A 26,051-nucleotide genomic window follows, 5' to 3' on the forward strand; every position below is an offset into this window, starting at 1 on the left:
TCTTGATTAGATTATTCATAGTCGTGGTTTTAGCTTTCACTGTTATGCAGGTGATATTTAGTTATATACAGTACATTCTTCCACAGACTCCCCTCTCAGTATGTTAATCAGTTGCATTTCAGATTTAAAACTTTCAATACAGGTTAACTTTCTCAAGTTAAACAATGACAAAACAGTAAGGATTTAGGATGGAATAGTAAAATGTCTATCTAAATCATCTATTTTTTCAGTTAATGTAGATAGTGTTATTGTTGCTCCTGCTCTTTTTGTCAGTAATCATGTTATATTTGACCCATTGCTTCATTTTGAGTCACATATCATGTTCCTCACCAGTGCTGCATCCTTTTACTTCCATAACATTGCATGTCTTTGCTCATTTCTCACTAGTAATTATGCACAAACTTTGAATTATGCTTTTATTATGTCTGGCATTAATTACTGTAATTCTGTCTTCATTGGCCTTCTTGCAAAGTCCTTACAAATGTTACAGTACATTCAGAACTCTGCAGCTAGTGCTCACACCTACAGTGGATATAAAAAGTCTACACACCCCAGCCAAAATTGTAGATTTTATGTCATAAAAAAATGAAACCAAGATAAATCCTGTCGGAACTTATTCCACCTTTATTGCAAAATTGCAATCTATACAAAGAAGGTGAAAACAAATCAAAAACTGTTTAGTGAAAAAAGGAAAAAAAAAATCATATGAAAACCTGGTTGCATTAGTTTGCACACCCTCTAAACTTGGTTGAAGCACCTTTTAATTTTATTACAGCACTCAGTCATTTTGGGTAAGAGTCGATCAGTTTGGCAGCTTTGGACTTGGTGATTTTTGCCCACTCCTCCTTACAAAAAATTTCTAGATCTGTCAGATTGCAAGGGCAACCCCTGTGCACAGCTGTCTTCAGGTCACCCCATTGATTTTAATTTGGATTATGGTCTGGACTCTTCCGGGGCCATTCCAGAAAATAATCCTCCTTAGATGAAGGCATTGCTTTGTTGATTTTGATGTATGGTTTGGGTTGTTGTCATGCTTAAAGTTGAAGTTTCTCTTCATCTTCAGCTTCCTAGCAGATGCTTGAAGGTTTTGTGCCAAAGTAGACTGATACTTGCAGCTATTTATGATTCCATCCACCTTGACTAATGCCCTAGTTCCTGCTGAAGTAAAGCAGCCCCAAAGCATGATGCTGCCTCCACCATGCTTCATTTGAATTGCTGGGTTATTTTTGCGTGAAACATACCTTTTGGACTTAGGGCCAACAAGTTCAATTTTGGTATCATCGGACCATGATACATTTTTCCACATGGTTGTGGGAGATTGGGTTCACCTTTTAGCAAAGTTTAGCTGGGCTTGAATGTTTTTTTTTTTTTTTTTGTAAGAAAAGGTCTTGCTACTCAACCCCACAACCCAGGTATATGAAGAATATGACTGATTGTTGTCACATGGAGGGAACAACCAGTACTTGCCAGGAAATCCCGTAGCTCCTTTTAATGTTGCTGTAGGCTTCTTGGTGGCCTCCCTCAACATTTTTTCTCCTTGTCTTCTTAATAATCTTGGAGGGACATCCTGATTTTGGTAGAGTCACTGTTGAGCCATATTTTCAGCACTTGTTGATGACTGTCTTCACTGTGCTCCATGGGACGTTTAATGCTTTGGATACTTTTTGTACCCCTGTCCTGACTGATAAATGGTGAAAGCCTGTTCATTTTTGGAAAGCTCTTTGTTGACAATGGCTTTTGAAATATGTTCCAATCAAAAGAATATCCAAATAATCCCACAGGAGCAGCCAAAGTTTATCTGAGCTCGGCCAGAGCCACTTTAATTGGTGTCAGGTTTATACTAACTACTATTTGAGATGACTCATTGTGATTGGTTGATTCTGAATGCAGCCACATCCTTGATGATGATTATTATTATTACAAACCAGGTTTGTGTACGATTTTTTTTTTACTAATCAGTTTCTGATATAGCAGTTTTCACCTTCTTTGTTTAGGTTGCAGTTTTGCAATAAAGGTGGAATACATTCTGATATATATAGAGTATATATACACATTTATTACAGCCAGATGTTATCAGCTATTTCAGTTAAGGTCTCTTGCTGCTGAACTTTCTCTTTGATTATGTCAGCTTGTGTGGGTGGAGATTTCTACCTAAATTTGAAACACCTTTCAGTATTCATGTTGGCTATACTTGTAGAGATAGTCCTGGTTTATAGCTTGAGTTTTATATGGTCCTCTCTGCAAACTACATTTTTCATGTTAAACTCTATCTTCACTTTTACATTGTTAAAAACTTTATCAGTCCAAACAAAGGCAGATAGGAATCCCTGGAGCTTTGCTAATATTTAAAGTGGGCTATTTGTTGAAATGTAAAAGGAAGGGATTGTGTGCTATTTCTTCCTTCTACTGATGTCCAAAAGATGCAAAAAATACCCAATTCTTTTTATCAATACATCAATAAGATATTGAAGCAATAAAACATTTTTTCCTTCTCTCTACACTTACTAAAAGGTGTGAATCTTTAGTTTTCATTCTTTGTCTTAACTATTTTTGTGTTCTATAAAGTATTTTTTATATGTTACCAAGGTGTAAGGTGAAAGGAGATACAGTGCTACCTGATGAAGTGAGTCCTGGAAAATGGACTGCTGGCCTCTATAATCTTTAGGTATGTGATTGTATGAGCAAGGGTGTTGTTTTATTACTAATCAAATTACTTTATTGGTACACCCTATGCAAAGAATCTGAACAGTGCAAACAGAACCAAAAGCATAAATGAGAGAGCATCCTTACAAAATTTCATCTTAAGCACCTGCTCTGACAGTCGGGAAGTTACACCAGTCACTATGTAGGACATCTCAAATTCAAAACAACCCTTTAGTTCTGTACTCCTAGTGTCTGAAACACATCAACAAAAAAGAAAACTGTACAATTGGGGTAACAGTCCTCCAATTTTTCAGATAATAATAGAAAATCACCATGCACCATATTCTTGGAATACTAATAACCTAACTGTATAAAAAAGTACACCTTCCATTTCAGTGATTACTGTAAAAGCTCTTTTGCTGCATCTCTAAACAAACATTCTCACCTTCTCCTACTTTATATAATAAATAAATTAAATAAAATAACTGGAGTTGTTTAAAATAAAATGGTACAGAAGCCAAGGAGAAACAAATAAAGCAGGATAGCCATTTTTTTACTGTACTGTATTATAGTTGAGTCTTACAGTACAACTACTGAAATTTTCCATTTTTACAGATCTTTCCAGCTTGTTTGAAATTGAGCTACTCCCAGTATTTTTGAACAAATATGTAATACATTTCTTGCCCGATTAACATTATTTGTCTTTTTAAAATGAAAACTTTTATTGTATTATATCAAATACAAATGTATAAACAAATATGCATTAAGAGTGTGACATTTCCACATTTTAATTTTTTATTTATATAGCACCTTTCTCACGCTTGAAGCACTTCACAAAAATTCAAAGTGTAACAAGTAGAATAATTTCACAGAAAATGATTAAATGAACACTGGATAAAAATATCAACATGAAAGACTATATCAAAGAAATATACTGGACAGCCAAAGCTCTGAATTAGAATAAGATGCAAATATATCAACTTAAGCACCTGGGCAGAGAGGGAGAACTGAAAGCAAGGTTAATAAAGTACATGTAAGTTAAATGCTTTCCTGCGTAGATTTGTTTTTAGTTGCATTTTCAAATTATTGAATTTATTCATCTTCTCTGATTCCTTTAGGGAGGCCATTCTAAAGTCTGGGTTCAGGAGAACTGAAGGCTCTTGCCACCCATGGAGCACAGATTAGTTTGGGGCATTACAGGATTACCAGCTTTAGTACACCTTAGTAGGCAGACAGGCATTTATTGATTCAAAGGAGTACTGACCTCTGGTGTAAAGCCATGTCAAGCTTTTTTTAACCTACATGCGTTGCTTGCATCTCTTTTAAAAAGCTATGGCTTACAAACCCACCCACACAGCCTGCCTTTTGCCATGCAAACAGCATCTCCTTTAAAAAAAAAAAAAAAAATGCGATTAACTTCTGTGGAGTTTAAAGGAAAATACAAAACCCAAAGTATGCCTGAATATTGAGCTCCCAATATCTTGTCCAGATATTTTGAAAGGTTGTCAAGGTTTCTGCTGTTGTTTGTTCCAAATTCAGGTTTGTTAAGAACTAGGATAGCTTCCCAAGCAGACTTCTCTGCTCAAGACTAAATAAGTTTAATTCTCAGAGCCTGTCAGAGAGTAAAATGTCCTTGAGTCCTGGGATGCACTTGGCTGCTCTCCTTTGCACAGCTTCAAGTGCCGCTATGTCTTTTTTGTAGCATGGTGACCAGGGGCCTCATGTATAACGCCGTGCGTAGAACTCACACTATAACATGGCGTAAGCACAAAAGCGGGATTGTGCGTACGCACAGAAAAATCCAGATGCAGGAATCTGTGCGCACGCATACTTTCACGTTCTTCTACTACATAAATCCCGATTTGCGTGAAAAGTAACGCACGTGCACGCGCCTTCTGTCCCACCCCAACTCCTCCCAGAATTACGCCTCTTTGAATATGCAAATCAATATAAATAGCCTTCTGTGAAAAGACAATGGGAAAAGCACGGGAGAAAATATAAGAATTTCAGCGAATACCAAGTGGAGGCAAAGGAAAAACGTACTATTTGTTGGTTTAAACAGTGGTATAATCAACAAAAGGAAGCTGATCGAGTGACAGAGTGTCGGAGAAACTCGAAGGCTCAACTTCACAAAGTCGCACAGTGCCCGAAATAAAAAAGAAATCACATATCAAAGTCGCTGTGAAAAGGCGAGTCGTAGCCCACCATCTGAGTGTCATATGAAAGCTTATTAGGGTACAGACAAAAAAAAGGCACACAGTGGGGGGAAAAAAGCACGAAATGTCAACTTTAATCTCGAAATTTCCACTTTAATCACGTAGTTTATTTTGCCATTAAAGTAGAACATCATAAACTTCATCTTAAAATCGTTTAATTTACTAGTTTCTCAAATCCCATTGTAACTAAAGTGGCATGTTAAATGCTTTGTTCTGTATTTGATCTTCTATGTGCTCTATGTGTATGATTCACTACCTGCTTTTTAAACGGGCTTTCTCTTTCTCCGACAGGACACATAATCCATTACATTCGTGATATTACAGCTCTCTGAATAATTAAAATACTGAGATGTATACGTGATATCATTTTCATGATGATAGGAATGAAAGCATGTTATTAAACATGGGAACACGGTGGCGCAGTGCTTGTTCATGTCTCACGCAAGAGGCTTGCTGCGCCATGCGCAACCTTCAATGAAATAATTTATCACAGCAGTACTGTCTCTTTCAAACGTACTAACCTCCAATTCCTGTCCTTACTTTTCTTTCTCCAAAAACTCAATCTCCACACAATAAGCTATGTAACAGACGTGAAGCCATCTGTAAGCTTAGAACTTCGATTCTTCAAAACTTTTAAGGAACATTGAAATATCTTAGTAGTACGTGTTTAATTATTATATAAGGCAGGAACAATTACTGAACTAGCTAGCGCTGCGGCACCGTGTCCTCACATGTTTAATTATTAACAATACAGATTATTTAAATGAAGTTAAAGTTTTATCTGTATAATATAATCAACATGTTTTGCTGCATTTCGTCTTAGAAATGAATACCGTCATCACATGTAAATACGCGCTTTATAAAGTGGCGCAGGTTGTGCAATATTATAACTGTAGTGCAAGTTTACAGTTGGGTTGTACTTATAAGTCCAAACATTTCTACAAGGAGCACTTGATGGACTGATTTAGTGCGTTTAGAGTTCTTGGGATGAAACTGTTTCTAAACCGCGAAGTCCGTACAGGGACTAAAGCGTTTGCTGTGGCTCAGGCAGCATCTGCTTCATGCTGTGTACCGATAATTCTCTTTCCAATCAGCTGCTGCTGTGATTTCCCACTCAGATACAGTGATATAAATACTCCGAGTGGTGCAGTGAGAGTAATGTGGAAAAAGATGATATGCTGTGGCAACCCTTAACGGGATCAGCTGAAAGAAGATGCAGTGAGAGTTACAACGCTAAAGCAGTTATGGTATTTGGAATACTATGGCTATTCCCTGGACCATTATATTGCTACAGGTTAATTACAATCAGATGCATTACACTAATAAACAATATGCAGTTAATTTCAGTGTATTTATAAAGCCGCGCCAGGAATGTGGATTTAAGAAAGAAAGGGTGATCACACAGGAACAGTAGCACTGCTTTGACACTGCGTGCCGCCAGTCTGCAAAACCGGGCGGATAAATTGCGTACGCCAAGGAATGAGTTACCGTGGAAATGTGCGTGGCTTTACGCCAAGTTTAGGTTTTATACATCGCGATTTGAGCGTGGAAAGGTTCGTACGCAACATTTCTGTGCGTACGCACCGTTTATACATGAGGCCCCAGAACTGCACACAATACTTAAGATGTGGTTTCATTACTGCATTACATAGCCTACGATTGATGTGCCTCAATTTATATTTAACACTTTTCACAATATAACCTTAACATTTTATTTGCCTTTTTAATCGATTCTGCACATTGCTTAGATGATGATAACGTTTTGTCTATGTAATCCCTAAATTCTTTATAGCTGTTGCTTCCTGTAAGACCGTGTCTCCTCCTTGTATTTATAGTTGATGTTCCTTTTTCCCACATGTAGCACTTTGTACTTTTTTAGGTTAAACTGCATTTTCCTAGTGTTTGCCCAGGTCTGAAGCTTGTCCAAGTCTTCTTGAATTATTCTTGCCACCTTCTCAGTATCTGCTATCCCTCCAACTTTAGTATCATCTGTGAATTTCGTAAGTTTACCAACTATACCAGAATCTGTGTCATTAATATAAATTTAAAAAGTAGCAGTCTAAGGACAGACCCCCGAGGGACTCCACTGATGACTTCACCCTATGTGGCGCTTTCTCTTCTTACCTGTACTCTGTTTCCTGCCAATTAACCATCTTGAGATCGAGTTTTGTAGATTACCTCTTAATTATTTTGTAAGGGATATTTGATGGCTGTTTGAGCCAAAATGGGAAAACTGTTTATAACTGTTTTTTCTCAATGTCCAATTGTTTTTAATTCCAGGTGTGAAGTGGAGCCGTTCTTTAATGTCTGATTGTTATGGACAGTTGGCCTCAATCTAACACAACATCCCAAATGGATTCTGAAGCCCAACAAAATCGACCAAATGAACTTGTCCTTACTGGCACCTCCAGACAGAACCTGGCTGACATGTCATCAGGGAGGCATTACTTGTGTGGCTATTTTGCAGCATTTACTAATATTTCCATTACTTTCCCAATTCAGAAGGTACTTTTCCGCCAACAATTGTATGGATTAAGGACACGTGATGCTGTACGACAACTCCAGCATGATGGCCTTCGTAACTTGTACCGTGGCATCCTCCCTCCTCTCATGCAAAAGACAACAACATTGGCTTTGATGTTTGGTCTTTATGAAGACTTCTCAAATTTACTTCTTCAGCATACCACTGCCCCCGAGTTATTGACACGCAGTGTAGCTGCTGTGCTAGCAGGAACCACAGAAGCAGTCTTGACCCCTTTTGAGAGAGTTCAGACTCTGCTGCAAGACAATAAACATCACAACCGCTTTAATAACACCTTCCATGCTTTTCGAACTTTGAGGAGTTATGGTTTTCAAGAGTACTACAGGGGCCTGCTACCTATATTGCTGAGAAATGGTCCAAGTAATGCACTTTTCTTTGGTCTCCGTGGTCCAATCAAGCAGTGCTTGCCTGAAGCTACATCTTACAGCACCCATCTGGTGAATGACTTCATTTGTGGGGGCTTGCTAGGAGCTATGCTTGGTTTCCTGTTTTATCCTGTGAATGTGGTCAAGGCCCGAATGCAGTCTCAAGTTGGTGGAGACTTTCAGTCATTTCGTGTAGTATTCCTTACTATCTGGAAGGAGCGAGAAGGCAAGGTCTCACATCTGTTCCGTGGGGCACACCTCAATTATCATCGTTCCATTCTATCATGGGGCATCATAAATGCCACATATGAATTCTTACTTAAGTTTTTCTGAAGGACTTGTGTGTCTAACAAGAATCTTGGAAGTGTAAAGAAAATGATGAGCTTAAATGGAGCAGTTCAACAGTTTTGAGTGTGCGTTAGGAGTATTTGAGGCAAATATTGCTTTGTAAATGTTTTTCAAGAATCCTGCCAATTCATAATTGAAGACGTATGTTTAATTCTCAAGAATTCAATGATTATGCCAGTTTCAAGAAGGGTACTCATGGTTGATTACAATGTGCAATTTCATATTTCTTCTCTCTGCCTATCATAAAAACTCTGACCTTGAAACACCAAAGGTAGCATTAGAATGAGTTACTGGGCAGAATATCTCTTACCAATGTATGGCATCTTTTACCTCCTTTATTTTGTGCATATTAGATCTATAACTAGGATTTACAGCAAATACAGTCAATTATTTGAATGCAATGATATTATCACATTTACTCACAGTACATTGATTTATCTTTTTTTTTTTTTTTTTTCCCAGCTTGAAATGTCAGTATTTACTTTTTTACGAATTGTTGATTACATACATAATCAATGTTTGTTTTCATTATTGGTTTCAGACTTGCTTTTCTATACATTTCAGGAATGATTTTTTTTTTTAATTTTGAAATGTACATGTTGCTGTTTGTTTATAAAATATAAAAGTATATAACTGATGGTGATGGAGGATATTTCAATTTATTTTTATTACAGTACTTCTAATGAAGAGTAAACTTTCTCTGAATGTTTTCTCTGCCTGCTCATGTCAAGTGTTTGCATCTGTTTTTATTAAGGCAGAAGGCTTGTATTACATTATTTTAAATGTGTTTACACTGGACTACATTTTGTTTTTCATCCAAAGACCGAGCATTATTTTAAGGATAACCATACATTTGAGATAGTTATGAGGAAGGTTGGGTATTGATACCAGGAAACTGAAAACTGAATATATTCTGTTGGAAACTCGTGGTGGAGGATGTAGCATAGCATACATATTGATACTTAGGTAAATGTGGTGTGTTGGATTGACTCACTTTAAGAAGAATACTTTTGAAAATGCTGAAGCCTTTCACTGGATTATTTGTCGTTCCCCAATCATTTTTGTTTCCGAAGGTAAAAAAAATACTCGGTATAGACAGGCTGAGGCATGGATTTCTACACCATAGCATTTATCCTTAAGAACTGCTTTGGCTGCTGTGTTTGTTATATTACGTTTTATTATTTCACTATATGTGTCATGTAAAAAATCCCATCTTAAATATTTGGTTGTTTTTTTACTTGTAATATCTGTGTCATCATAGAAGTAGACAGCCATGTTTGCATAGTGTACTGTAAGCACTAGAAAACTATCATTTTTCCTGACCATAGCAAATACTTCATTATTTATTTTGAACTTTTTTTTTAATTTATTATTAAAACGCTTAATAATGGATGTACAAATGCTAATAGCACTAATGGGCATCGGGCATCTTAAGGGATAAATTATGAAGTAAAGAGAGTCATGAAGGTCATAAGCTACAATGTTTCCTTGGTAGGTGAGGTGGGGAAAACCTGGAGATATTTGAGTGGGCTATATTGAAAACTACTGTGTGCCATCACTAAAGCAATAGTGTTAGATAGGTGACTTGTATTTGGAAGTACAGCAGTTGTTTCTTGTGGTGGGGTCCTCTACTCATTTATGTGTTTGGCAATTTTCAAAAAGGCTCAAAACACGTAATTTTGTTTTACTTAATTACACTTGGTATTAGAAGCAAGAAATTACAAGTAACTTTAAGCCAAGCCTGTGTTTCTTCATTTGAATTTATAACGTGAAAACATACATTTTAGCCAGACTCGCAAGTAGGACTTTAACGTTGTGCCATATTTTTGACAATATTTGACAGTACTACTATTCTGTTTTAACCTGTATCTGTTTTCAGCAAACCTTTACAAAGCTCTGCACTTGGCACAGCATGTAGTGCTTCAAAAAGTTAGTAAAAAATCCATTCAGTGAAGATGTTTTGGCAGGCAGTGTGGTGTAGTGGTGAAGACTCTGGACTTCAAACCCCAGATCTTGCTACAGATACTGTGTGGCCATGAGCAAGTCACTTCTCCTTCCATTGCTCAAATTGGGAAAATTAAAAGAAATATAACCAACTGTATCTCAAGACGTTGTAAGCTGCCTTCGATAAAGGTGTCTGCCAAATCAGTAAGAGTAATGTAAATGTTTGTTATATTCTCAAAAACTTCACGGTAGAATCCAGACCCCAAGTATTGTCCCTGTGTGTGCATAGGCTTTCTTTGAACACTCCTATATTCACCTTCATTTGAAAGATGTGCGTGTAGGTGACTCTAAATTGGTGTGGTATAACTTGAGTATGCATGTACTTAAAGATGTGCAGTACAGTGTATTGGCATCCTTTCTGGGATCAATTCAGGCCTTGTCCCCAATGTCATTGGCATATGCTTCAGCCATTTCTTTATCCAGAATTAGATAAGTGATTTGGAAAATAGAACAGTGCATGGAAAGTATCAGTGGTGACAATAACAAGCTGTGTACATGTAAATAAAACATTAACAAATGAAGGGGAAATAGCCCTCTAAAAAGGAAAACAAAGTAATCTTTATAACATTATTGTCTCCCAAGTTAGTTAACTGATTGATACTTAGACAAGGCGTCTTGTGTGGTCTCCAGCACTGACTTTTCATTACCTTCAGAAAGTCTCTTTATCTGCCAGTGTTCCATTCATAAGTACTGTATATATGAAATCAGATGTTTTATGTTGTGTATGTATGGTACTTTGATGAAATTTACTATGGAAATGTGGATGTGTACTGCATTATATTAGAAATAATAATTTATCCCTCAATGTGTCCTGCAAACTCAAAGTAGAATATGGGACAGAAAAATAAATGTAGCTGATTGTTCATATATGTTGCCCTACCCTTTTCTTGACATGTTAGAAGGAGTCGTTCTTTAGTCTGGATGTGGAAAGTTTATGAATTATATGCAAGGTTTCCCATTGACACAAACAGCATTTTTGAAAGTTGAACTTCAAAGAATGCCTTGCAGTTTGTATCAAGGCTAATATGAGAAGGTAGTAGAATGTTTAAGAGGAAAAACAGTTGGGTAGCCTTTTCCACAGGTTCTCTGTGGTTTGAAAATATTTTTTAAAAATCCAGAATATTCTCGAGAAAGAGCATTTGAAATTCCCACATGCACAACCTGATGCTGAGGAGTCATGGTGTACCTAAGCCCAGCCAACCCTCACACACATCGTATCAGCCCTTGTATTCACTTTGTGCGTGCAATCGTCCTTGTGCCTTTATATAAGTCCTGAACATCCATGTATTTTGCAAATATGCAGGGGGTCCTGAAACCATAGACCCGCAGGTAATAATTCCATTACCAGTGCATATGTAGGAAAGTGTAGAAAGAATGATGCACAAGTAAGAATCAAAAAATGATAAGGGGAAACTAAAATGTAAGGAGACTCCGTATGTCTTTAGAGCAAAGTGAAATTGTAGTAACTAAAAGTGGAAAGAGTGCTGAAGTTGGTGGGTGCAGTATATTCATGAAAAAAATGTATTCTGTCATTTTCAGCATTTTACGCATTAAGTATGTCTCTAGATGAAACTAAGAAGAGAACAAGCAACCTGTTATATGCAGATCAGTTGCCAAAGTAGCGCGGTGTTGCATTGTGACTGAATGGTTCATTAGAACTGACTGACCCAGCTTTGGTAATTTCGTTAATGATGAGCCCCTTTCAGACTTTCCCCAGAATTCCTGTATTCTGATTAAAGATGGTTTGTAGAAGGCTTAAAAAATTAGCAGTATGAAAAAGGATATAAGCAATAGCATGTGATGATTTTTTTTTTTCCTTTCACTAATCATGAAGTACAATCAGGTATTCATTTAAATAAGTAGTATGGCTTTGTTTAATGTTTTTGTCAGTTTTTTTTTTTCTTGCCATTTTTTAATTAAAACTCTTAGACTTTAGTACTTCATTGACATATGAAATGCCACAGATGTAACCACACAAAGTTAATAATGCAAATGTTGTCTAAGGTAAACACCATTCCAAGTAACTTAACAGCAAACACTGCAATCTTTTCTGAAACAGTAGCCACTTAACTGGTTCAATATGGGCTCTGGCAACTTCACATTGGTGAGAGTCCTTATAGTTTTTAACCTAATACCATAAGCTGAATAGCAGATAATGTAATGAGGCTAAAGTTATTCTAGGTTAGAATTTTAAGTTTGAGGCTTTCTTGATTCCACTGAGTGTTATGAATAAGGAAGAATTCTATAGCAGTGAATGTAAATTCAACAAAGTTAGTTTTTGTAGTGACTCTACCACATGAATTTTATGAGGCATTTATTGAAAACAGTAATAAATATTATAAGTTGACCTTTATAAAATAGATTGTTACATAGCATTAGATAATGATCTAATTCTTAGTCATATTACATTTGCTTAAGGATTTAATTTAATATTATTACTGTATAAAACCCACATCAAATGTTTATGTAATCTGGTTGTAGTTTGGTTAATGTGCTTCCTTTGCATATTCTCTCCATGTCAGTGTAATACTAGAGTTCCACACTGACCATGATTGCTGATGCTGTCCAAACCTAGGATATTGAATCCTTGCAGCAGCAGTACTGTACTACCATGTACTTTGTATTGTAAAAACTTAGTTAAATGTTAAATGTAAAAATCATTTATTTTCGAAAGAAAGTTTTGAGTGTTCTGCAGTTTTTAGGAATAATGACAGACCCAGGTTCATTTTAAATTTTAAAACAGCTGAGTTCCTGGAAATTAAACTGGGGGACAGATCAGTCATTTAGTGATTTAGGGTGGTTAGATAATAGCTTATACTGGATTCAGATTTATCCACAAATAATTCCCTATCAATTAAGCACATATACTATATTTATAGTTGTATTTGTTGGCTTTATTCAATTTAGACTTCTACAGAGACATAATTTGGTTGTGAGCACTTCAAAAGCAAGATACTTCCTTGCTACCGACATTCATGGTTTGAATCTGAGCAAGCAAACATAAAGAAGCTACAATATATCAAGCTGGACGGAAGAAAAGCATAAATAAGGTTTGATAGTACTCTTTCCTGTATTTTACAATTGTTTTTATCTTGCATTTGTGTTTCTAATTTCATGTTACATGGGGTATAACTTAACACTGAAGCCTCAAACATAAATTAGTAGTTACAAAATTAAAAAAGAGAGCTTTGAATACTTAGTAAATTAACAAGGCTTGTCCACACATTGGGTCCAAATGCTAGGTAAATTTGTGTCAGTTACTTCCCAGCAGAAATTCTGACAAGACCACCTTCCAGGTGCAAAAGGGGGGAGATGTTTAAGATCAAAGCCTTTTTAAGGTACAGTTAACATGTAAATTTAATTAATAATTCATATGAAGCAAAAAGGTCTAGTTAACCTAAAAATAAGCAGTTCTACAAATGAGCAGGTATCACAATTTACTGTATTTTTAGACATAGTGTTCATGATTCCCAGGGATGTCTTTTTCTGTTTATTCATAAGATATGAAGATTGCTTGATCATTTATTGGCCCTGCTTTAAAAGTTGATGTACATGCCCATTTAAATGTCTCCCTTATTTTAATTATTTTTATTTATCGTCTTAGTTGTTGTGACATTTTAATATGGATCTCATAATAAGCACTATATTCCTTCTTGCCTTCAGTTTAAAGCTGAATTACTTATCTTGCAAGTACAATTAATTATTTCTGAATGTTGTATTCACAAAAGTGATATTCTGTGTATTTATTCCTTTTATTTATGTTAATTTACAAATTTGATTTGCAATGATAAGTTGAACTTTGTAGACAAAATACAATGATGCCGTGGTGATTTTTTTTGATACATATATAAAAAGTAATTTTATGTAAATTGCAAAATTAAATGCACAGTATATGTAATAGACTTTATTTTGATTCTTAAGTGACTTTTTTGGGGGGGGGGCAGTTTTTAAGTGTTGCAAATTTTGTATTTGTCAAAAAATACAACATTTACAAATCCAAACAATAATTAATTCAGTTGTTTGTATACTGTATGTTAATATATACTTAACATTTCTAATCACTGTATGAAATCCAGAGCATAGGCTTCATATCTGAGAATGTGTATTTTTAAAAAGCGACTAAACAAATCAAGCCTTATTTTTGCATCTGTCAGGTAGTCTACAATACTTTAATAAGGTGGTGATAATTGATAGTCTTCTGGTATCAAACAGAGCGGCAGAGTAGTTGTAGTTCGCATGACTGAGCTCAGGCTCCACTGTCTTGCTGTATTTATGTGGTTTTTCCTTCCACATTCCACAAATGTACAGATGAAAACTGTACAGTGATGTGGAAGATTGTGTACACCCCATGAAAGGCTTTGTTTTTCTTTTTTAAAATATGTGGACATACAGTGCATCCGGAAAGTATTCACAGCGCATCACTTTTTCCACATTTTGTTATGTTACAGCCTTATTCCAAAATGGATTAAATTCATTTTTTTCCTCAGAATTCTACACACAACATCCCATAATGACAACGTGAAAAAAGTTTACTTGAGATTTTTGAAAATTTATTAAAAATAAAAAAATTGAGAAAGCACATGTACATAAGTATTCACAGCCTTTGCCATTAAGCTCGAAATTGAGCTCAGGTGCATCCTGTTTCCCCTGATCATCCTTGAGATGTTTCTGCAGCTTCATTGGAGTCCACCTGTGGTAAATTCAGTTGATTGGACATGATTTGGAAAGGCACACACCTGTCTATATAAAGTCCCACAGTTGACAGTTCATGTCAGAGCACAAACCAAGCATGAAGTCAAAGGAATTGTCTGTAGACCTCCGAGACAGGATTGTCTCGAGGCACATATCTGGGGAAGGTTACACAAAAATTTCTGCTGCTTTAAAGGTCCCAATGAGCACAGTGGCCTCCATCATCTGTAAGTGGAAGAAGTTCGAAGCCACCAGGACTCTTCCTAGAGCTGGCCGGCCATCTAAATTGAGCGATCGGGGGAGAAGGGCCTTAGTCAGGGAGGTGACCAAGAACCCGATGGTCACTCTGTCAGAGCTCCAGAGGTCCTCTGTGGAGAGAGTAGAACCTTCCAGAAGGACAACCATCTCTGCATCAATCCACCAATCAGGCCTGTATGGTAGAGTAGCCAGACGGAAGCCACTCCTTAGTTAAAGGCACATGGCAGCCCGCCTGGAGTTTGCCAAAAGGCACCTGAAGGACTCTCAGACCATGAGAAAGAAAATTCTCTGGTCTGATGAAACAAAGATTGAACTCTTTGGTGTGAATGCCAGGCATCACGTTTGGAGGAAACCAGGCACCGCTCATCACCAGGCCAATACCATCCCTACAGTGAAGCATGGTGGTGGCAGCATCATGCTGTGGGGATGTTTTTCAGCGGCAGGGACTGGGAGACTAGTAAGGATAAAGGGAAAGATGACTGCAGCAATGTACAGAGACATCCTGGATGAAAACCTGCTCCAGTGCGCTCTTGACCTCAGACTGGGGCGACGGTTCATCTTTCAGCAGGACAACGACCCTAAGCACACAGCCAAGATATCAAAGGAGTGGCTTCAGGACAACTCTGTGAATGTCCTTGAGTGGCCCAGCCAGAGCCCAGACTTGAATCTGATTGAACATCTCTGGAGAGATCTTAAAATGGCTGTGCACCGACGCTTCCCATCCAACCTGATGGAGCTTGAGAGGTGCTGCAAAGAGGAATGGGCGAAACTGGCCAAGGATAGGTGTGCCAAGCTTGTGGCATCATATTCAACATGACTTGAGGCTGTAATTGCTGCCAAAGGTGCATCGACAAAGTATTGAGCAAAGGCTGTGAATACTTATGTACATGGGATTTCTCAGTTTTTATATTTTTAATAAATTTGCAAAAACCTCAAACTTTTTTCACGTTGTCATTATGGGGTGTTGTGTGTAGAATTCTGAGGGAAAAAAATGAATTTAATCCATTTTGGAATAAGGCTGTAACATAACAAAATGTGGAAAAAGTGATGTGCTGTGAATACTTTCCGGATGCACTGTACCAAGATTTGATCTTTATTTAGCCAATATCTAGAGATAAAGGTGATATGGTACTACAAACATCATGCCACATTTACATTTTTTAGTCCATTGTATATTTTAAGTAAACAAAGTCCTATTTCGCAAGTGGAAAAATTAAGTGCACCTCTACATTTATCACTCCCTCAAACACCTAACATTCAAATCGGATGCACCAGAATAAGTGCTACCGATTTTTTTTTTTTTTTTTTTTTTTTTTTAAAACACCCTTTGAGAAGCTCTTATCTAAACCTGTCCGTCTTAAACCTCACACATTTAGTTTGGTTTGCTCTTTGTTGGTGGTGTGTGTGTGTGTGTGTGTGTATGTTATCACCATGTCTAGATCTGAAGGGTTTTTCTGAGGCCTTCAGAAGGAAAATTGTAGATGCCTATGGATCTGGGGTGGGGGGGGGGGATTGGGGAGAGAGAGAGAGAAATTAACACTGGGCTTTGACCTGCTCTTTCTCACACTCTCTTGGTCTGCTACAGCGGTGATTCCAAGCCGCTGGTGTTCTTCTGATTTGAAGATGGGAGGTAAAGCAGGTCGATTGCTTGTGTCACGGCTTCTATTTCGTGTGTTTGAGTATTGTAGTAACAACTCCTATTTTGAATGAAGTCTTGAGACTGTACCTGCCTTCTCTATACAGTAGTAAAGTACCTGTATTTTCTTTGGAGACCTGTACTCGCCATTTTATCTCTTGTGCAGCTAACTCTGTGACCCAAAAAAATTGAGAGCATTGAAAGTATGATTCCAAGAGCTTTCACCACGTCATTTTTCTTCATTCCAAAGTCAACTTTGTCCAGGATTGTTAATTTTTGTTTCAGTGTAAACTGCTGCTGTTTATCGCTTTTTTTTTTTGTTCATCGCAAAGAAAACCTTGAGAAGAGCTATGCAACTCAAACAGTACAGTATCTGCACACGACACAACTACCCACCTACGTGGATGCTCGGTGGGGCACTGATTCAGAATTTGGCTATGTGTATGATGTTTCATCTACTGTACACTCTCAATGAGACAGTTTGAGACTGGAAAGCTCGCAACAAACTCACTTTCTTTTGGTCTAACAAGAAAGCGGCAACCTGTTGCAGGGTTCCTGAGAGTCAGCGAAAGTGTAGTTGTGGCATTAAGTTTTGTTTGAATTGCATTGTCATCTTCCATGGCCATTTTTGGTTGAAAAAATGTTTGTTATACTGAAATCTGTTTACCATGATGTTTTGTCTTTGTAGAGTAATATATTGCTCTCCTTTCCCCTATAATTAATAAGTAGCCTTTGTCAGAATGCCTAATCTCCCAGACTTACCTCTGTTTATAAGGTATTATAATATATAACTTATCCCCACCTTCCCTTCTATATCTTTAGGCAATTAGGTGTAGTAAAAGACAAGCAGGAGTTAAGTTACACATAAAACAATGTATTATTGATAATATTCATAAATAACAATATGCAAAGTACATTTGAATATTGGCAACCATACAACCTGATTAAACGGTTATGTATAGTTTCAGGCGGCACACAGACTTGTAGTTATTTAAAATGTCTCTAGTTAAGGCATCATTGGTGATCAGCTTTCTTCAGAACAGGCTGTATGCCTGTTCCAATATGGGTGCTGAGCTGTGCTATCCATTGTGTTGTCCTTTCAGTTCATTAGTTTGGTCTTCATCAGATGTTAGTAAGAGAGAGATGCTTCTTCATCATATGTTGGTTAGTAAGACAGATACTTCTTCATCATCAGAGGTTAGTTAGAGAGACAGTGTGAGGTTAAGCAAGTAAATTTATAGATGTTCTGTCCAACCCCTAGAGCCAATAGGACATCATGGTACTTCTGATCCGAGCCAATTGCAAACAGCCATATTTCAGACCAATGGGGGAATAGAACATCTTAACACCTGCCACCCTCAAGACCATATGTCTTTATGGCTTTCTTGCGGGGGTTGAAAGACTTTAGCAGAGAAACACTCGCCAGACTGGTTTAAGGCACATCCTCCCCCAACTCTGTCGTAAAATTCAGAGAGACCCATTCCTGCGTTAAAGATGAATGCTTCTCACTAATGTAACATTGCCTAAACTACAAATAAAGACATACAAAATATTTATCAACTTACTGTATATGCAAAATCTTACATCACAACACATGGTGATGTTTGAACGTCTGTCCGGGCCAACAAAAAGTATTTGTTATTCTGAAATTTTTGTTACTTTGGTATTAGCTATGAAAGAATTTGACCTGTAATAACTAAAAAGCATGGTGGTGGAAATGTTATGGTTTGGCCCTGCTCCTCATCATCCACTGTGAATTAATTGTTCCAGAGGGTGCTTGAGTAAATATGAGGCCAACTGTCAGAAGAGTGAAGCTCAACCGAAAATGGACCTTGCTACTTGACTGTGACCTACAACATCTCAGAAAATCCACCAAAGAATGGCTGATAAGTGAGAAATGGAAAGGTTTGGAATGGCCAGGTCAAATCCCGGATCTAAATCCTGTCGAGGACCTGTGGGGTTGAGGGGGGTCTGAAATGGGCTGTACATGCGAGACACCCTTTAAACATTGCATAGATGAAAGAATTTTGCATGGAAGAGTGTGAAAAACGTTCTCCCAGTCAATGTCTGAAACTGATAGACAGTTGCAGCAAACAACGACTTGAGGTTGTTAAAGAGAAAGAGGGTAATTCCAGCTATTAGGGCCAAGGGTATATTTACTGTAATCACTTCAGAAATGGAAATTGCACATCTGTCCATTTTTCATTGAATACTAGGGGGTTTCACCCCCTGCTCACTTAGCTCGTCAACCTCCCCCTCGCCTGCACTAGGTGCCAGCCACTTCACGTCTCTGCCACTCACATACAGTGGAACCTCGGTTCACGAACGTCTCGGTACACGTACAAATCGGTTTACGACCAAAAAGTTAGCCAAACTTTTGCCTCAGTTCACGACCACACATTCGGTATACGAACAAGCCAGTTTCCCTTTCGGTTTGTACATGTTCAGTCTCTCCCTGTGCATTTCCTGTGCAGTGAGCAAGAGAGAGAGCGAGAAAGCGCGACACACACACACACACACACACACACGAGAAACAGACCCGCACACACACAGGCAGAGCGAGAGAGAGAGAGAGAGAGAGAGAGCTGGACACATAAGGTAGAGAAGGCAGTTAAAGAATACACTGGGCTTGTTTTTGTTTTCACTTCTGTTTACAGCGATTGGTTCATAGCGTGCATTGTTGCAATGTTACTTTTCTTGGTGGTTTATTAAATTACAGATTTTTTTCAAATGTTCATTTTTTTCCCTGTGCTTAAAACTCATTAAAAAAAAAAAGTGTTTTTAGCCAGCAGTTCCTAGCGCTATAGCGCGAACTATTGCAGTGTTAGTTTTCTCTGTTGTTCAAGGTTTTCTGAGTGTTACTCAATGTTTTTACATTTAGTTTACTATTACGCTGTGCATTCTATAGTTTAATTAACTATATTTGTGCTTAAAAACTTAAAAATATATATTTTCATACAGTTCGTATGGTCTGGAATGGATTAATTGTATTTACATACAATCCTATGGGGGAAATTGCTTCGGTTCACGACCAAATCGGTTTACGACCAGAGTGTTGGAACGAATTATGGTCGTGAACTGAGGTTCCACTGTATGTGGTTTTCACTTTCACCAAACAACAAATCTTTAAATTCTCATGGATAGGCCTCTTCATTGGGAAGAAACACTACTTTTCCCTGATGGCAACACGACTTAGATGATCTACAAGTCTCCGACTTAAAGTTTAAATCCGAACAATATATTCAAACTCTTTTCGCTGTTCCACTATTTCACCAAGTAATAATTTGTTTGTTTGCGCTAATGCGATCTTTACTATCATTTTTTTGAGACTTTCGAATTTTAGTAACCTGCTCTGCATGTGTATCCCGCCAACGTTTCTGAACCTCTTTACGACGTTCTACTTTGTCATCTACTCTTTGTCTTTTATTTCCCGCCCCAGGCGTGGTTAAATCTCTTGGCACAAAGTCTTGTCTCGCGGGACATGAAAGTATCTCTCTGAAAAAGTCTCATCTTCTCCCAGGATTTTTTCATTATAATAGAGAGACATTATTGCAGAGTCAATTTTTTTATTGTTTTTTTTTTTTTTTTCATCCAGACATATCACCTTTATCTAAGAATGCTGTTTAGAAATGAAGATCAAATCTGTATGTCCGCTTATGTTAAAAGAAGAAAAAAATATTTCACGTGGGTGTACTTTGACCCCATGACTGCACATTGTCATGTGAAAAAGTAGTGGCTTACACCTTTGCAGAGTTGCTTCCTCACTTTACATGAGTGAGTTTAGAAACTAAATGGAGATAAATTGCATATCCAGTAAATATGTCAGCCAAACTGAGGTAAGCAACTTTAGAGTATGTTTCAGTACAGCATGCTCAGAAAAATCCTATTCATGTGATTTGCCATAAACCTCAGAGAGTTGTATTATCATTATACTTGGATCATGATGTAATAATACAGTATAGCAATTTGTATGTGTTTTAAAACATTAATATTAAGATTCAAGTGTTCAATTATATTGAAATTTTATTCCCTTTTTATTTGACTGACGTTAAAGTGTAAATTGTATTTCTTTTGAAGGAGTGGGTCAGTTTTATAATAAGAAGCACCCTTGGCTCAGTTCAATTCAGCTAAATCTGTGCAAGTGGATTTCAAGTACAGTACAGGATTGTCCGCATTCTCCACACTAAGAGCAGAAATAGTCAGTTTTGTTAACACATCCATTGGTATATTGTTTTAACATTTGCACTTAATGAGCCTTAATATCGGTGGTAGGCCTGCCAGCTTATTTTAGGGTTGCTGCCTGCTTTGTACCCAGTGTTAGTGGGATAGGTGCCATCCCTGTCACTCTGAATTGGATTAAGCAGAGTGTTTATGTTAAAAATAGAAACACAATCTTTTTATAGACTCTGTTGACAAACAGTGTGTGTTGGCATATTGGTGCTTAGGTTTTATTTTCATATCTCCAAAAATGCCCAAGTTGGTTGATTTAGTTATTCCAGAGTTGTCAATGCGAGTGGGCCCTGTGATGATCTGGCACCCTGGCCAGGGTCGCTTCCTGAATTGCACAAGCCCAGCTGGGATAATAATAATAATAATAATTCATTACATTTATATAGCGCTTTTCTCAGTACTCAAAGCGCTAAGGGATAAGCTCTGCAGACTTGAACAAGATAAAGCAAGTCTGAGAGTGTCAGCTACACACACGCACAACTGCAAAGCTGACAGAGAACTCAAGACCTGTGCAGACGGTCACAAGGCGGTCATGGCCACCAAAGGGGCATCAACTAGTGACTTGAATACTTATGAGATCGTTTATTTTGTGCTTTATATTCATTATTTTAGCCCACTTTCCAAACACGTGTTTTCACTTTGACATTGAAGAATCATTTTATGTTGACCAGTGTCAAAGCAGCCAAAATAAATCCACTTGGATTCAATGTGTTATAACAATAAAATGGAAAACCTTCCAAGGGGAGAGTGCTTTTTATACACACTGTGGTTGTTATATTAAATGCTTGAATTGCAACAGATTTACAATAAAAAGGTTCACTGCATGCTGGTGCAGTGGTTAGCCCTGCTGCCGCATGAAACAAGTGCGCAGAGTTTGACTATTGTGCTTAGAACAAAAGATGTTTGACAAACAAGATTCAGGTTCCCACAAATATTTGTTTGGCCTGGCTTCAAATTACCAGACAGGCTGGAATGAAAACCTGCATGCAGTGTGAACCTCCGGGACCTCCTGGCCTAGACGGTCTCGCATCCTGGTACTGGCCAAGTTCAAACATGCTTAGCTTCAGGTGGACTACCTGCTCTGAAGTGCAGGGGGGTATGGCTGCTGCTGCTGCGGCTGCTGCTGGTTATTAAATGATGTGCTCTGAATTCTGTGAAATGTTTATCTGTTGTGCCTTTGTGATTTTGTTTTTGACTGTCTGGATGCAACTATGAAGACATTTTTCACATTTACTTGTGTAAGAATGACTAAATAGTGTCACACACGTGCGAGTAGGAGGACATTGCATGGACCAAGCGAAGGTAATTCCATGCCAGGCCAGGGGGTGGCAGGGTGCACTAAACCTCCTCCTGTTATCTCTGCAGACCATCCGCTTGAAAACCTGTCCGACTCAGCATTGAAGATGTCGCTTCTGGTTCCGGCACCTAGACTGACGTCAGAAGAAGGCCACTTCCGGTCTGATCACTTAAAACCGCCATGTTTCCAAACCTTCACCGGTTCATACCTGGACTCCAACTGAGACACGTCTCTCTAAAAACAACAAACCCATTGCAGCCAGGGATAATATACGGGTGGCTGCCCCAAACCTTTTTAAGTGTGTCGAGTCTGATCCTGTCACAATAGAAAACACGTACCATTTTATAAGGCCACTTAATTCTGAGCAGCTTGAGTGTTAAACTTCCATTTTATCCAAATTCTATTTTGTGATATCATCTACTGTTAAATTTTTCTCTGTACTTGTAATATTTTTATTTTACTATTATTCTGTATTAAGGATTACTTGTGTTTTGTTCTGTGTATTGGATTGTATTGATCCCCCTTCTTTTTGACACCCACTCCACGTCCAACCTACCTGGAAAGGAGTCTCTCTTCGAACTGCCTTTCCTGAGGTTTCTTCCATTTTTTCCCTACAAGTTTTTTTTGAGAGTTTTTCCTTGTCTTCTTAGAGAGTCAATGCTGGGGGGGCTGTCAAAAGGCAGGGCCTGTTAAAGCCCATTGCGGCACTTCTTGTGTGATTTTGGGCTATACAAAGTAAATTGTATTATTGCACTGTATTTAAAACCAGTCTCAGAACCCCCCTAAGTTATTGAATGCCCACCTTTGATACCTTGTTATTTTTTGCGATACAGTAATCCCTCACCTATCGCGGGGGTTACGTTCCAGAGCCCCCCGCGATAGGTGAAAATCCGCGAAGTAGCGACCTATATTTATTTTATTATTTATACATATTTTAAGGCTTTATAAACCCTTCCCACACTCATATAAACCTTTCTCACTCTCTTGTTAACCTTTCCCACGCTCTTATAAACACTTCCTATGCTCTTAAACACTTTCTACATTCTTAAACACCGCAGACCAACACTGCACACTGCACGCAGCGATCAGACGTCAATGTGTCTGCACTCGCTTTGTGAAGGGGGGCAGCTGAACTCACGCTGAGCAGAAATGGACTTTGTGCTGCTTCTGCCAAAATGCCTGCTTGTCGCTCTGCGCAAGGAGTGTGTGTGTGTGTGTGTGTGTGAGAGCTGAACGCACCTTCGCTCAAACCCCCCTCCCCGGAAGCGCAGTAGTTCCTGCCACTTCGCATTGTCAAGGGGGCGGGGAGCTGAATGAACGCTAAGGAGAAGTGGACTTTGTGCTGCTTGTCGCTCTGCGTGTCAATAATTTAAAAGCCTGTACATCACCAATTTTCCTGTCTCACTGTCTTGTCTTGCGTGAAGTTAAAATGTTTTATAATAGTGAGATGTTACTCATATCCTTAGCCCGACATCCACATATCATATGTGTTAACAAACTGTGTTTTATAAGTTTACATGTGTTTAAAGCATGTGGGATGGGTATTTTAAGGCTTAAACTAAAAAAATGTTTATTTATATGGTCTTTCTATATCGCGGATTTTCTCCTGTTGCTGATGGGTCTGGAACATAACTTCCGTGAAAGGCGGGCAATCACTTGTATTTAAAAACCCGCGAAGTCGTGAATCCGCGAAAAGTGAACCGCGAAGTAGCGAGGGATTACTGTAATGCACTTTATTTGCAATCCATTCATTTTTCAACCTACTTATCCCACTCAGGGTAGGCAGTGTTGTGCAGTTAAGGCTTGGGACTTCAAATCCCACTACTGACACTGTGTGACCACGAGCAAGTCATGTGACCTGCCTGTGCTCCAATTGGAAAACCAAAAAAGAAATGCAACCAATGGTATCATAAATGCTGTAAATCGCCTTGGATTGAAGTGTCTGCCAAATAAGTAAATGTAGGATTGCGGACAGTCAGGTAATTTGTTAGGCAGATATCAAACTGATGACTCGCTGCAGAATTTATATACAGTATTTTAGTAATTTGCATCTAAAATTTACAAACAGATCTAATGGAAATGTATTTTGGGCAATAAATGTGCTGATAATGCTCATTTTGTTCAATTTTTTCTTTATATAGTACACTAAAAGGTTCATAATATGTACAGTCTGACAATTTTTTTTTAAATTTGGAAATCAGTTAAAATGCAAAAATACAAATGTGTTGAAATGTACTTGTAGGAGATGCATAATAGTTGAAAAGTTTATTGTATGAATAAAAAGAAATAAGGGTTGTAATAACTTCTGTAGTTAATTCAGACTGCTGCGAACATTTACCATTTTATTGGTGTTAGGTTTGGTTATAACTAACTGGGAACGCCGCTGTGGCTGCAGAGCAAACTACGGTTACCAGAACATTACTTGTCATACAGAGCAATATATTTTCTATATTTCCTCAAATAAATAAGATATAACTATATTAATTCAATAACGGATTACCAAGTTTGCTTTGAATTTAGAATCCTGAATCGTAAAAGTTTTAAGTATTGAAATTCCGTTATTTGTCACCTACTGGTGAAAAAGTTTCCTTTATTAATAACTGATGATTTAGTACCCGTGACCCTGTGTTCGGATTCAGCGGGTTAGAAAACGGATGGATGGATGATTTAGTATAGTAATTTAAATGTTTTGCATTAATCTCTTAAAATGTTAGGTTTTCTTGTACCAAGATGGAACCAACAGATATTGTTGCTGCTACGTTAGCTGTTTGCTGGGTATCATTATGTATTATCTAGGAAATCCAATGAACTATGCTGACAATATTAAGATAAAAATCGCGCCGCAACCTCGTAGTAGATTAAGTGCGTCTGGGAAAACTGATGGCAGATTCTCCTACGAGATGCCTTTTGAAACGGAATTCTTCGTTAAACACCGCATACTCGCTATATCCTTTGGCGTGGTCAGAACAATCAGGAGCTAAACTCAGTTGATTACGGTGGACACCAGGAGAGACCCCCCAATAATGCCTGTCCTCTTCATACTTAATGTGTCAGGTCTCAGACACGTGAAGGTTTCCACAACTATTTCATCATAAAAATGGACCCCGCAGCAGATCATATTTTCTCATAGATCATAGTTTCTCCCCCAAACTATGCGACTCTTTAATTCCACCCGGGGGGGTAAACGTTAACATTTAACATTATACATAGTTATTGTCTGTTTTTCACCTGCATTATTATCATTCTTTAATTTAATATTGTTTATTGTATCAGTATGCTGCTGCTGAAGAATGTGAATTTCCCATTGGGATTAATAAAGTATCTATCTATATGACAGCTCGGAAAGTTCAATCTACCACAGGAGCTGCTCATTCAGTTGTACACAGCACTAATAAGTCTGACTTCTTCAGCTCATCCATTAAAGCAACTAAAAACAAGCAGACGGGTCTGTCTTCCAAAGTTACAGGACTTCTGCTATGTTAGTCATAACTCGGAATGGGAAAGTTATCACCGAGTCGGTGACACCGACCCCTCGCATAAAGCCCACAACTTCTGAACTTCTCCCATCTGTCGGGCGCTATTGGCTAAACTACACCAGAACGAGCATCTACATGAACAGTTTCTTTCCACAGGCCATCAAGCTCACAAATGGTTTTAATTCAGTTGTCCTTCGCTGTTGCCCAGTATGTACGGTGCACCCCCAAAATACAATATCCTTACATAGAGCAAATGCTTAATTCTGTGTTATGTTGTATAGAAAGGTTTTATTCTTTCTGTTGTGTTTATCTCAGGTGTGGACTTTTCACTTGGCCAGTCTTCAACA

The 26,051-nt window shown here is 37.9% G+C and overlaps 2 protein-coding genes across 5 annotated transcripts in view; both read left to right on the forward strand.

Annotated features, from left to right (window-relative positions):
• LOC114654923 (mitochondrial nicotinamide adenine dinucleotide transporter SLC25A51-like) overlaps nucleotides 1-14,023 on the forward strand; it is a 31,817-nt gene extending 17,794 nt beyond the window's left edge. For 2 of the 4 annotated variants that reach the window (XM_028805781.2, XM_051930052.1), the window contains exon 4: nucleotides 7,140-14,023. In XM_028805781.2, coding sequence (XP_028661614.2) covers nucleotides 7,176-8,099 — 924 coding nt within the window. In that variant the 5' untranslated portion in view covers nucleotides 7,140-7,175 and the 3' untranslated portion in view covers nucleotides 8,100-14,023. Of the gene's footprint in view, nucleotides 1-2,586; nucleotides 2,666-7,139 lie in introns of all 4 variants that reach the window. The other 2 variants (XM_028805783.2, XM_051930053.1) reach the window with 2 other exon arrangements.
• The window catches only part of LOC114654912 (baculoviral IAP repeat-containing protein 1-like), an 828,238-nt gene that overhangs the window by 680,019 nt on the left and 122,168 nt on the right, over nucleotides 1-26,051 (forward strand). The gene's annotated exons all lie outside the window — the stretch shown is intronic.

The sequence above is a fragment of the Erpetoichthys calabaricus genome, chromosome 7 (genome assembly GCF_900747795.2).
Source record: "Erpetoichthys calabaricus chromosome 7, fErpCal1.3, whole genome shotgun sequence".
Classification (NCBI taxonomy): Eukaryota; Metazoa; Chordata; class Cladistia; order Polypteriformes; family Polypteridae; genus Erpetoichthys; species Erpetoichthys calabaricus.